We start from the raw sequence: 13924 nt of genomic DNA on the forward strand, positions 1-13924 counted from the left end.
GAAAACAGACTTTTAAAGTTGTATTAACTTCTTACTACCGAATTTTGCCTCTGAAAGCAGATACATTTTTTTGGCCTGGCTCTGTGTGTTATTTTCCGTTTTCCTCAGCCTCCTACACGCTAATGACTTGTGCATGGAATTCTCTTACCCTATGAATGTATTTTCTTTTTAAGCACAGTCTCCAGAGGTGGAAAATGTGAATGTGAAATGAAGCCTGCCATCCTCAAAGAAGGTTAAAGACCTAGGAGCATGTACAACTCTATCCTGAAAGTCAGTTTGTCAAGACATAATTTACTGAGGTTCAGTTGCACAGGCATAATTCTGCATTTCTTTCAAGATGAATACTTTTATACCTTCAGGCATGTGATTTGTCAAGGCAGCTTTGCGGCCTGGTGGGCAATCAGAATTTGCCTTAGTAGACTGAAATGACCCAGAACAAACTCAGTACTTAATCTTCTTTATTGCTGAAATCAATAAGCAGATCCATGCTAAGTGCTGACAAGTTCTTATGTAGGGAGTGAAAAGTAGAAGCGTCTGCTCCTTGAACCTCTAATGTTTTACGGGCCAGAAGTTCTGGTTTGTTATTTGACAAAGAACTTGTTCATTTTGTTTTATAATGCATAAATTAATACGAGGTGTTTTCTTTGTGCTAATTCATACCTGCAATGTCACAAGATTTCATGTATCTCAAATGCCACCGTCGAGAAGGCCCGACGCAGCAGTCAGCGCAAAAAGCCCACCTAGATGATCGAGCAGGGACAGCAGGCTCTGGCAAGAGGCCGACAGTCCAGGCGAGCAGCACAGTTAGGGCTGACCACGCTGGCTCACAAGCCACCCTTCTGGAGAGCCCCATCCAAAACAAGGGCTTCCTCCTTTCCTTACATTAGTAGATCCCGAATATATTCACCAAGGCTTTTTTCAGGTTTTATAACGTATTTGAGGCAAGGAATATGCCAAAAGCTTAAATTAGTTTTCCTAGGGTTGTATTTTTTATTCCTACACAACTGCTGATTTCCCCTGCAGTTTCATCTAACGCTTGTACTTACAACGTGTCCTATAGAGAGTGAAACAATAACAATAAAAATGAAAGCAACTGAATGAGCCAAAGCTACTCATAAGATAAGTGGCTTATAGCTTTGGTAAATTTGGAATAACCCTCAAGTTCTGCTCTGCCTCTTTGGGAATCAGCCAGAATTCTCCACTCCTCGGGTACCTCTGGCTGAGGAAGAAATACAAAATAACTTTGTGTGCAATGCAATCATAAGACATAATGCCATTTAGACCCATGAAAATTAATATCTTATGACAGACGTAGTGAAGAGATACTTATTGTCACATTTTGGCTCCGGAGCTACTTGCCTGTCCATGTGCTTGTTTATACCATTTTTGTTTACTTGATATCAGAGAGTAATCAGAAAAAAAAGTTATACTGAATTATGAGTGCTGTCAAGTTTTGTATGAAAAGTATTAAAACTTTAAACAAAACAGTCTTCTAAATTCCTGTCCTGGTCCCGCAGTCTTATCTCGCTTTTACACTTTTGTTTAAACTGTTCCTTCCCTTTTTTTTTATTTGGAGTTGATTCAATAACCCGGTCTTTTTTTATTTCTTGCAGATGTTAAAATGATGAAACCCTCTCTCCCTCTGGAGCAGCGCACAGCAGCTATGACATCTCCTCTGGTCCTCCGTGGAAGGTACGTTGCAGCCTGCTGCTGAACTGTTATGACATGTCTCTAGCAATCAGAAAGAAAAGCTGGGAAGAGCATGTGACCCAGTGGATGGGATTGGCTGTGGAGTCTGTGGAGTATAACACAGCATGTCGTCATGGACTTGTAGCTGATAACTTGCAGACAAGTATGGAAAAAGATGAGGTTTTGAGCGTGGACCGGAAAGAAAAATGTTCTTCGTTTCCAGAGTGTTGTTATAGTGGAGAGCTGATTGGCTTCCCTGCAAAGCAGCTGGGAAATGTTTCAAAAGAGGTGGATGAAAACGATAACCATGAGGATGAGGAGCATTTTCTGGAGGCCAGCACAGAAACTTTAGTCCATGTGTCTGATGACGATGATGACTATACAGCACTCAACCTGGATAGTGTTAGTTACCCCATCACTGCTGTAGAAAGGGAACCAAAAGATGAAGAGAAGGATTTAAATGGAGCAGGCTCCTTATCACAGATGGTATCAATGACTGAGAGTAACAAGGCAACTGAAGCAGCTGGAATAATTGGAGATATTAGTAAGGAGCCTGGCTGTGACACAGCTCCTAAGGAGGAGATGGAAGAAGATGAAATTTGTGGCAGTATTGGCCAAAGCCTGGAGCTTTGTAGTTATGGGGGCTTGAATGAAGTAGTGGATGTAGAGAAAGAAAATCTTTCTAACTCTCCAAATGTGAAAGAAATTATAATGCCTGGGAAGCAGCTGCTTCACACTGCTGTAATTGCACAACAGCGCCGGAAATCTGATGCTTTTAAAGATGGGCTTGGAAAGTCTGAGTGTGATGTGGTACAGAGTGGGATTTCTTCTGAATCATGCACCAGCAGCGATAGACAAGTATGTTCAGCAGTGGAATCCAGCGACTGCCTTATGCAATCTTCTCCTTGCTCTCTCATCCCGGCAGTGGAAAATGGTCTGGATGAAAGTGGTTTCACAGAACCTCAAGTGGCCCCTGAAAACAAATGCCTTTCAAATGTCTGTTCAGCTGAAGACATCCAGTGTTTACATGTAAGGGATCATTTGACCACACAAGAGTATTCAGACAGTCAAGTGAAACTGCGCAGAAGAAAGGTAGGATGCTCATAAACTGTAGAGGTTGGGGTTTTTTTATGTTTTCCCCCAATTTCTTATGAAAGTGATTCCATAACTAACTGATTGGAGATAAAATGTATTCTTCAGCTTTGTTTCAATAACTTGTCAGATTTTTCTTCAAATGATTTCAAGAGTAATGTGTTTATAAAACAACTAGGTTTCATGAGCTTTTTTTAAGGCCTGAAAATGGCTGAGCTGTGAATTTGGAAGGTGCCTTATATTCACTTTATTTTTATATATATATATAAAAATAACTTTATATATGTTGTTCAAGGCTAAATGAATAAATATCTTCTATGGGTTTGGTTTTATTTTTGGTATTCTGCTGCTATCAGGTATCATTAGCCCTCTTAGGAAATAGATTGTGTCTAGAGGTTTGGAAGCCTCATTGAAAAAAGAGAAGGGGAAAAAGGAGTGGAAATGCTTTGCAATAGTTCTTCGGTTTTCAGCTCAGCCCCATGAGCATATGTTCTTGCAAAAAGAAGTATTGCTGAGTTTGAAACAATGTTGTGTAATTTTAAAGCAACTGGAGAGTTTCACTGTATACACAGAGTAAGGAAGAGTATCATTACAAAACTTTAATGGACAGATTCGCTGGCAATAAAACTCCCATTGGCTTTCATGGGAGGAGATGTGCCTGCTGTGGCACTACAGAATTCATCTTAAAGTCTGGCTTTCCCAGCTATGCTGCTTATTCTTGCTAATAACCAATTTTTAATTGCTTACTTGCTCTGTCTTTTTTTATTTGACATCATCCAGCTTCTTTTGTCCATTTTTTAAAATCTGGTTTCTATTAATTATGTGGGGTTTTCTTCTGTCAGCTGTAGTGCCTCAGTAGCTGTTTCACTAAAGCACAAATTCATGTATCTAAAGTACTGTATGCCAATACAGCATCCTGAGCTCCTGGCTGTTGCTTCCTTGTGTAAACCCTTTAATATTAACACTCAGTTGATATGGTTGGAAGCCGTATGTAACTTTTGCAAAAGGTTTCAGATGCCCTCAAAGCCAGTCTTCCTTTGGAAGTTCATGCAATCACACTTAACGTGGTAACTGTTAACTGATCTGGCAGTAAGTATGGCTCTGAGCCACACTTAAGAAACAGAAACCTGACTAGCAGTACCAGAAATGCTAAACTTACCTACCTGTAGAAAACAGTCTAAAATAAAAAAATTAAATTAACATATTTGAGAACAAATTGAATATTATAACCATATGCTCAGCTGCTCCACTTCAGCATCTCATTCTTTTTTACTAAGCGTAGTTGTTAATACTGATGCGTACATTTCATATTGTTAGCAAGATTAACTTTTACAATGTAATTTCAAAGTCCTATAGTTATTATTTGAATATACAGAAAAAAACTTCTTTCTATTATGTACAGATACAGTCACCATGTTGTGACTCTGACTACATTAGCTTTCAGTGTACCAGGCTATATTTTTTTAATAGCTTCAACGTTGCTAGTTTCCATGTATCTCCTTGTATCTTTTTTTGATGTCATGTACTCATCTTCTAAATGTACACTCATGAGAATTATGTGTTTGTGCCATTAAATATTTGAAAAGACAGAGTATAAAAATTCCAGTGAGATTAATGGTGAGAAAAACTAAGAAAGGACATGAACATAGAAAGGAGCAAAACAGTTCCTTCAAGGAAGGTTGAGAGTTATGTGGTTGCAGCAACTGCAGAGCTGTGTGCACTGCAGATCTGAAGGAGTGACCTCATATCGCTTTGGTTAAAGAAGTCTTTACCAACAATTGTAAACTGTTTGGCAAAAGGGAAAAGATATGATCTGCTGTTTCTTCTGGTATTATTTATCCCTAAGTTCACAGGATGCTTCTACAGACAATGTTCCTATGTGCAGGATTTTATCACTTATTTCCAGCCAAACAGTCTTTTACAAAAGCATGTCTGTATTGGTAATAATCTCAAATAAAAAATGTGCCTATGTTTACCAACTTTCCCTGAAAACCACCTTTTAATTTTAACAAAACATTAGGAAAACAACAGACTTGAAACTGAATCCATCCATAAAAGTCAAGTATTTGCTTTGCAGTGACAGGAAGACTTAAGGGATTGGGAATGGTATATAAAACCTTTTTTCTCAAGGTCAGCAGTTCAAACAATGCAGTTAAGGCCTAAAACATACCACTGTCTGATTAATGCTCAGTGTCAATTATAGTTACACATAAATATGTGCTCATAGAGATCAGAGTATGGGAAAAGGCACACGGAGATGAATTGCTAAAGGTATTTGGGCACCAAAACCTTGAGGTGGCACCTTGGGGGATCATAGAAAGGTGCTGAACTTCAGGTACTTCCATGATAGTTAACATCTTAGGACCTTTGAGGAGACATCATTCTGCTCTTGCTAGTACTAAATTCTTCTGAAAACCTGTTCCTCGTTAACATATTTTAAACTGGTTTTAATTGTGGCAACAGAGCATGACCTCCCCTGTTATCTTTAGATCTACTGTCTTCAAATCGAGGTTGAGGTGAGACAGTGTGGATCTATTATGCTTGCTCTGCAGATGAATGCAGGTTTGAAGGCTTAAGGGCTTAAAGTGTAACATCTTTGACCAGCACTAGCTCCATTTCAGTAAACTGCCTTAGTCATGACGGATGTACTGACACTGAAGATACTTTTTGCAAACAGGTCCAGCTGTCACAGCATTGTTTGCTCCCTCAAGTAACCAGGGTTCGGATGGTTGATACATGGCACTGACTTTTCCTTTGCTTTCCCAGAAAGACTTCCTAAGACTTGGAAACAGGAAGCACCCAAATTTAATTGTGAGAAGTTAATGATGTTAGGTCTAATTGAAAGATCCCACAGTAATCAAGCTTTCTTGTTTTTCTATTGACTGATAGTCAACTCAGTTTATCTACAGCATGAAGTTGATGGTTATTAATGATTCAGAGCAGCAGAAACATAAGTGGATTAACTCTATGTGGCTACACCGGCTAGACCCTCCTGTATGCTTGCTTGGGTTAAGTAAATTTTAGGTTTTAAAATAGTCACTTCACTTGAGAATTGTACATTCTGTATTTCCAAAGACTGGAATAATCTTTGAAACTAATGAGCAAGCTGTAATGCTTGGGGCATTCCAACTGGTCAAGTGTATGTTCACATGTATAACGTAATAGAGCTTTTAGAGAACAATATCATGCAAAACCAGAAGCACATCCATTATTAAGAGAATACCAACAAAAGTAGAATACCCCATTATTATAGACTGACTTTAAAATGGAAAAAAAAATGGCCATTACCCTGTAAAGGGTCTTGCAAATTTTTGCATGTGCTGCATTTTAGGATTTCTCCAACTTACTCATCTCATTATACTCAGGGATAGCCAGAGAAATCCCTGCTGGGGGATATTAAATAGTTGCACAAATGCACCAGAACTCTAACACATTAATTTAAATTCTTTTTCAACATGAAAAAGCGACTTCATTCAACATCAGCTTAAAAATGTGGGTTGAGGTATATAGCTTCATGGTAAGTTCTCACTATTCACTTCCCAAACACAATCACAGCTGTGGTGTTGCAACCTATATTAATCCGTATTTTGTAAATGCTATTTTTAAAACAAGGCTGACAGCTCTTTCGTATGATGAATCAGTAAAGAGTAGAAAGTCATCATTGTGAAGTTTGACTGAATAGTTTTAGTAAAAATCCATTAAATTTAAAACAAAAATGAAAGAGCAATGAACTCCACTTACAAAAGAATTTTTGACTTGTTCCCTATATTGCATTGTTCTCATCTTCCCTAATCTTAGATTTTTTGCCTAGATATTGTTCCATATAAATGAGGAGAAAACAGCTAGAGAACCAGCTATGACCGTTCATTTCTCTCTCCTGTAGCATAATGTTATATCAACAATTATTTTTAATAAAATGTAAAGTGACTCATGATGGGGAGGGTGAAAAAAGAAACACCAAAGTCATCACATATAACAGCAAGTAATATTGGACTCGATTCATAGGGGATTGTAATATCCCTGCATTTAAGGAAAGGAGGACATGGAGTATTGAAAAGCAGTCGGCATGTAAGAAAGATAGAGTTACTATTAATAGGCTTTTTAATAAGGCTCAGGAAGCTGTAGTTAATATTTGAAAACAAAATTCAATCCACCAACCAGCTTAGCAAGATAGTACCAGAAGATTGAGTGGGGAAAAAAATGTGAAAAGATAAACAGATTTTTCACTGAATATACACAAACATGTAAGAAGTATATTCTGATTTGATCCAGAGTAAATGCAGGAAACATTCCTCACGTATATTTGGCCTGATTTGATACAAAGTAATTTAACATCTGAATGTCAGAAGAAAAAGAATTAACATACACAAATGAACAACTACATGTCAAAATTGTTAGTTACTTGTTCAATTTTTTTCTTACTTTGGATAAGGTATGTACATTTGCATGACTTTACACTTGCAGTTAAACACAGTTTGCTGAAATCTCTTATTCACAACAATAATGAAATATTTTTCTATCTCCTGTGTTTTATATTCTAGATTGTAATGACACAAGAAAACAAAAATTTGTTGCTCTGAAAGCAGCCCTTTTCTCAGGCATCTCAAAGCAGTGTTCTTTTGTAATGCTTAATATTGTTGAGATTTTCATTAACCTGGGGATTAAACAGGTTCTAGAACTGCTCAGTTGCTGGAGAGAGGCTGTTGTCCCAGCAATTTTTGAAAAGTCCATAGAAAGAGCTTTGGAGTAAATCTTCTAAAAATAGACTCTCTTAGACTTAGAAATCAAGTTCAAAATAGTTCAGACAAACTTTGGATCAGCATTTCAAGTTCTGGTTGCTTACCTAAACTAAGTATTAATTCTGAAACTTCTGGGATTCTCTTCTAATATGAAGTTTCTGGTTTGCTATGGAGATTTTATATTAAAAGTATTAATAAATTCTGTAAGATTAGAGATTATAAAGGACTGCCAAATTTACTGCACAGAGTGCAATGAAGTAAGAAACCAATACACAATGATTGGTTTTGGAGAATGTGATTGATGTATTGTGCCAGGTGACTTGAAGTTTGTTATGTCCGATGTATTCCTTCCAAGAAAATGCATAGCCTAGAATACCGCTTTAGAAAGGGCTAATTGGATAAACTAATTGGAGTATATGTGATGAATTTTTATTAGTTTCTCTTCCCAGGTAATCTCAGACTGCATTTAAGTCTCATTAAAATATCTTGCTTATGTGTCACTGAAAAAGGAATGAAGTAAACAAATGTTTCCATGCTCGAATTCCTCATCCCTCTTTTATGAGACTTTTGTTTTTAATACTTACTACTTGCAATTCTTCATGGTGGCCTGCTTAGAATCTTTCCAGCTTCAAACAGTTGATGTTATCTCAAAGCCATTCTTACAAGACTAAAGAGTATAATAGTCAGGGCTATTTCCTAATGCTCATTATTATTGCTACTATTTTAATGCAGATTTCGAGATTAAATGGTGTGTGGTTTGCACAGGGTACTTAAGGACACCTCTAATGTCAGCATGACAGCAGTAGCCAGTGTCAATGAGATGCAAATTAGTTTAAGAAAAAGGATGGCAGAAGGATGGCAGTAAATGTAGGAAGAAACCCAGGTAGAAGGTTACCTGTGGTGACACAGGTCTTTGTGGCAGCGTCTTTCCCCCATGAAAAAGCTGTGAGTTTTTAAAGCATCGTTTTGTGTTTTCTGTATTGTTACAATAAAGTTTGTTTCATTCTTTCATCAATTATAATTACACTAATATGAGGGAAAAAAAAGCCTGCTTAATTGAATTTGGGCCTTTCCATCCGTATTTGCTACTTGAGTGTTATGTTTGCCTATGAGATGTGAAGGGTGACTCTCTTCTGTTACGATCTGTAATAAATTCTGGTTTACAAGGCTAAAACTATGGTTTTTATGGTGACTTAGAAAGTTAGGTTGTTCCAGGAGCTTCTGCTTATATCTCCCTGTAAATTGACTCTGCAGGAAGCTTATGGATCGTTGCCTGTTGGCTTAGTCCTCCCAGTAAGGTACCTGGGAGAGGTAGCAGGAAAGCTTCCAAAAAAAACCATAAGAGCTACCTATTTTACTGAAATGCTTTCCTTACAATTTTTTCTCTGACATCTCTACATTGCATAACCCTTTTCAACTGAGCACTCACTTGTCAGCATTAGGTTCTTATCTAAAAAGTAATGTGAACTTGTTTTGAACAATAGTATCCAACACTTTAGATCTTTTTCTTATTTTATTGCTATTAAAATACCAGAGACCAAGTTCCCAGACCTGTCACAAATACGTTTTTCTGAAATCTTAGTCTCCCTTTACCTCAGTTCTGTCTGTTGAGTAGGGTAACATAATGATTAATTCTTTTTTCATACCAATTTTTAATTTAGTTTAAGACCTTTAAGGTTTTGGGGGTTTTTTTAATAAAAGCTGGTTTAGTGGGGATCCAGTCTAAACTATTACTACATTAGTAGTACTATGTAGGCATATGTAGGCTTGTCAGCAATGCACACTTGTTAGTGTTGCATTGTAGCAATAACTCAGGTCAGCATAGGAAAGAAAAGCATAAAAGATAAAAGTACGAATAAAAACAACAGGAATGTCCAGGAAAACTTTATTAAAAATGGAAATGTGTGTTTTGCTGTATCCTGATTTTGTCATAGGGAATTGAATTTACCTTTTTCTGATGTACATCAGCTAGAGGAAGACGACAGCTCTAAAAGTTGGTGATTTTCAAAGTCAATTACCTTTAATTGCACCTTTGCAAAATATGATGTATAAATGCATTCATTTTCCACACTTTATATTTTCCCATTGAGTATTTTTTAAAGATAATTGTCTTGTTAATATTCTAGAGGAGCAATCCAACAACCAAGAAAAAAAGCTGCATTCTCAGATTATAAAGATCATTAGAAATTCTGAAAATGTGGACAGCAATGAATGTTGTTTGGATGCTTGTAGGAGACGAAGGCTTCATTGCTTAAATCTAGACATTAAAAATTATTAATGGATATCAGTTGAACTACTGTGTTCTTACAGTATGTTTAAGTGCATTGCTGAACTTGGGTGTTATAATAATTTGTAACCTTAGAGACTACAGAAGCACCATCACAGCAAAATTACTTTCAAATAATATGGTTCTCTAACTATATTTCCTGTACAATTCAGACCTGCACTTATGCCAGAATAGTTTTGTTTTCATATATGGAGACGAAAAATATAATCTTGATATCTAGGGAATGGGTTTTCTTAGTTTTTTGAAGAACAATGGCAAATACAAATATTGGAAATCCGCTAATCTCTTTTTTAAAGATGATCATTTGAACAGTATAAATCTATTTTATCATGTATGGAATTTGGATTCACTTTTGTTCCGCTTCTGCATCTCCTGTCATTTTCAGACTTTCTAAAGGTTATTCAAAGTTTTTCAAACTTTCTAGAGATTTTAGCAAAGATCATGGATCTGTTTTTTCCAAACTCATAATGTGAATATGAATAGCATCAAAAATTGATGAGAGATCCTAAGCCACAGCAGCTTTTTGAAAGTTAGTTGCTACCCACGTGCCTCAGCATTTAAGTCTGTAGTATTAGTACAGTGGGCAACTATTACTGAGATCCACAGTTGCTTCACCGCAAAGAATTTGCTGCATTTGCACATTGCTATTAAATGGTCATAATTTTGAGGGTATTGGGAAGTATCTGGCAAGAGCTGCAAGTAAAGCAAAACAAATAGTATGATTTCTTTAAAAAAACTGAAACGTTCTTGGCTGTCATGAATATTTGTTTCTCTTTTCTGCATTCAAAACTTGCTTCCCAAATTTACCATTTGCAATGAAGATGTGGTTCAAAAATATAAATGGACTAAAACAGTTGGATCTAAGTTTTTTAAATCATGCATATTATCTATGGTAACTACTAGAAAGTGGTGGTCATAGAGCCCTCCTATTATTGTTGTTACATGACCATGAATTTTCTTTGTTGCTCTCACAAAAATATGTATTATAAATATTATCTCCATCTGGGAAGTTAAAGAATGCTTTCCCACAGACTTCCTTTGTGTTTGGACTGAAGTATGATGTATTTCAAACAATCTGAAAAGTATTTAAAACAAGCTCAGAACAGGATGGGATGGTTGCCAGGCCATTACAGTATAACCTTTATGCAAATTTTACTTTGACACATTTTTGTGACAGTGTTCAGCAATAAATTTTAAAGGCTGCCAGCGTTGTCTAGACTGCAAACCAAGAGACTGTTGCACATCAAGTTATGCATTAGTTGGAGTTCAGCTACCTAAAATGGTCATGAAAGTATTTGTATTTATACACGGTTCATAGTCACACACTATCGCTTCAGCAACGTGATATTACACGCTTCCAGGAACCAATGTAGAGAGCTTTAGTTTCGTGCAGTTTATACTCAGAAATTTCTAATTTTGTCCGGGTTTGCAATAATTGGCTGGAAGAAAACTTTTAAAACTTTTTTTTTTTTTTAATTAGTCTTTAAAAAATTCTGATTGGCGAGGGACCGTTATTTTCTGTTTGTAGTCTATAAATTCTCAGTGGTAGGTCAGGTTAAATGGACCAATGACCACTTCCTAAAATGACATCAGATTTGTAATTAACACCACAATTTTGAGGGAAGTGTCTTGGAAGAAATGAATGGGCATAGTACGCAAAAAAATAATTAACAGCTTAGCAAATGGGAAGTAGAATTAAAACACTTGGGCAAAACCTTCTGGATTACATGACATCACTATCCACAACACAATTTTCCATTGGTTAAAGTAAAATTTTAAAGAGGACTTTGCTTCCTAGAACTGTTCATCTGGCACTTTCACTTGTGATAAGCATAACATTTTCACAATCAAGTGAAAACGGAGAGATCCGAGAGGTGCGCAGCGATCCAGCTTCCATCAAAACCCGCTGAATACAGCAGCAGCCTGGGCAGTCGGTGTTAGGGCACCCGGCCTATATTAAAGAGCCTTTGAAGCCACAGCTATGGCAGAGCAGCTGTTTCGGCACAACCCTCTACTGTAGACATGACCTGTGCCAAAAGCAAAAGCTTTTCTGTTAGTGGCGTTGTGCCTGAGGAGGAGGCAAAGACCAGCAGCCCACCCTGGCCAGCTCTGGGGGCTGAGGCTTTGCAGCAATGAGGTCTTTGCCACCGTTACCGAGGAGTCTTCGGCCGCAGTAGTACAGTGGTGGGTGAGTCCAATAGTATCTGACCAATTCCCACACGATAGCTGAAAGCAAACGAGCAGAGAGAACCCCACCGTGGGCTGAACTGCAGCAGGGTGGGACCCATCTGCAAAGTGTTTTCCATAGGGATATTTGTTTGTGGTTCTTCGTTTTGTTATTTTTTCTTGCTTCCCTTCATGGTAGTACATATGATTGAAACACCTAAAAATGTGTTGCTCATGCTTATGTCCTTTTACTGCTCTCTCTTCATGGCAACATAGGCGGTTTGTAAAGGCAAGGGGGTCTATGCCACAGATAGTGTGTATTGAATATGGCTTTATGAAATTAAACAATACAGTTTCTGCTGCCAAAAACTAATCCAAGCTCCAGAAGATATGGCCTAAAATGGCTATGAATTCAAATTTAGAGAGATATTCTTCCCCATATGAAAAAAATCCAGGCAGCAGTACAGCTTCTCTCTATATGTATGCATGAGTGTCTGTGTGCACTGGGGTAAATGTATGGCAAATATAAACCAGATCCTTGCTCTCCTTCATAACTATGTTGCAGCCGATGTCTAATGCTTTTACAACAATGGAACATAAGGAACTTGGCTTATGCACTCTGAATTAATGAAAAATTGGCTCACTGCAACATGAGGATGCCCTTCGATAAAGTGTTATGTATATAGCAATAACTTTATCTTAAGTTTCACATTGTTTTTGCTGTCTCACCTTGCATCAGAATTAGAATAGCAAATACATTATGTAAAATATTTATGTCAAATGGAAGTTTATGTATCCTTTCCTGCAAGATACTTCCTTCCCAACCATTTTTGCACACAGTAGATTCAATTAAACAAAGGTTTCTATCTGGATAACCTGAGTGTCAATCATTTGGGTAGTTTTGCTTTAACATAAAATCTATCATTTAATATACTCACTCAAAAAAAAAAAATCTTTAAGGAGCTGATCCTCTTCTTGTACATGATTTAATATCTTGGGTGGTATCCTCATCCTTTTAAAAAAAGATGGTTTGCATGCACTAATAATCACTGATATGTGATTCATGGCTGTTTGATATGAAGGCATGAAATACATGAAAAAATTCTGCAGAACTAAAGATCGTGGCATTTAATTTTAGCTTCAAAAAATTTTAAAAGCTGACATCTTTACTGTATTGAAAATGGAAAAGCGTGGCTACAAGCAAAAATTTGGGAATGTAAACTCAACTAATTTCCTACGTCCAGATTTTCTGAAACATTAAACTTTTCTGATAAATGCCAAGCTGTATTTGTCTCACACAAATTTAGTAGTGACTGTACATGTACATCACACCTCACTAGATCTGCTGAATATATTCTAGCATGGTAAACTCACCTGTTTACAAATATTCTTTACTGCTTGATAGATGATGACAAGATGAGCACTGTCCTGGTTAGGCTTTATACTTAATATAGGAAGTGAAATAGTTAGAGAGTGAATAAGAGAACAAATTAGACAAAGACGACAGAGGTATTGACAGACCATCTTATAGGTGGGATAGGACTGGAAAATAAGTAGGTGAAAATAAATTGATTTTCCATGTAAAGTGATCATTCAACTCTTAATTGTACAAAGTTTTCTCAGCTCATTTCTCATGAAATGAGAGAGTTCGTCCATGTCTGTATCTTGATTAATATTCTTGTGGGTAAATATTCTGCAGGACTTGTAATTTAGCACATTTCACAAACATTTATTAAGCTTTCAGAAAAGTCATATTGTAATTCTTTTTGTAGGTTCTTTTGCAATATATGTTTTAAATCAATCAATTGTGTTTTTGCAGACTGAAGCCTATGAATAGTTATGACTGTGGTGAAATCAGCTTTAATCAGCTTCAGAAGAAATACATATATTCCTTAATTTTGTTTTTTTGGGAGAATAACAGAAGCATAGATTTGAATGTCAATTACTTTTT

General features: G+C 36.7%; 1 protein-coding gene across 1 annotated transcript in view; it reads left to right on the forward strand.

Annotated features, from left to right (window-relative positions):
- Positions 1-1725: 1725 nt before the first annotated feature.
- The window catches only part of DLC1 (DLC1 Rho GTPase activating protein), a gene marked incomplete at its 5' end in the record, with an annotated part of 221093 nt that continues 208894 nt past the window's right edge, over positions 1726-13924 (forward strand). Inside the window, one exon of the mRNA XM_081998808.1 lies at positions 1726-2781. Coding sequence (XP_081854934.1) covers positions 1726-2781 — 1056 coding nt within the window. The remainder of the gene's footprint in view (positions 2782-13924) is intronic.

This window comes from Phaethon aethereus (assembly GCF_964289735.1).
Source record: "Phaethon aethereus genome assembly, chromosome: 4".
Lineage (NCBI taxonomy): Eukaryota > Metazoa > Chordata > Aves > Phaethontiformes > Phaethontidae > Phaethon > Phaethon aethereus.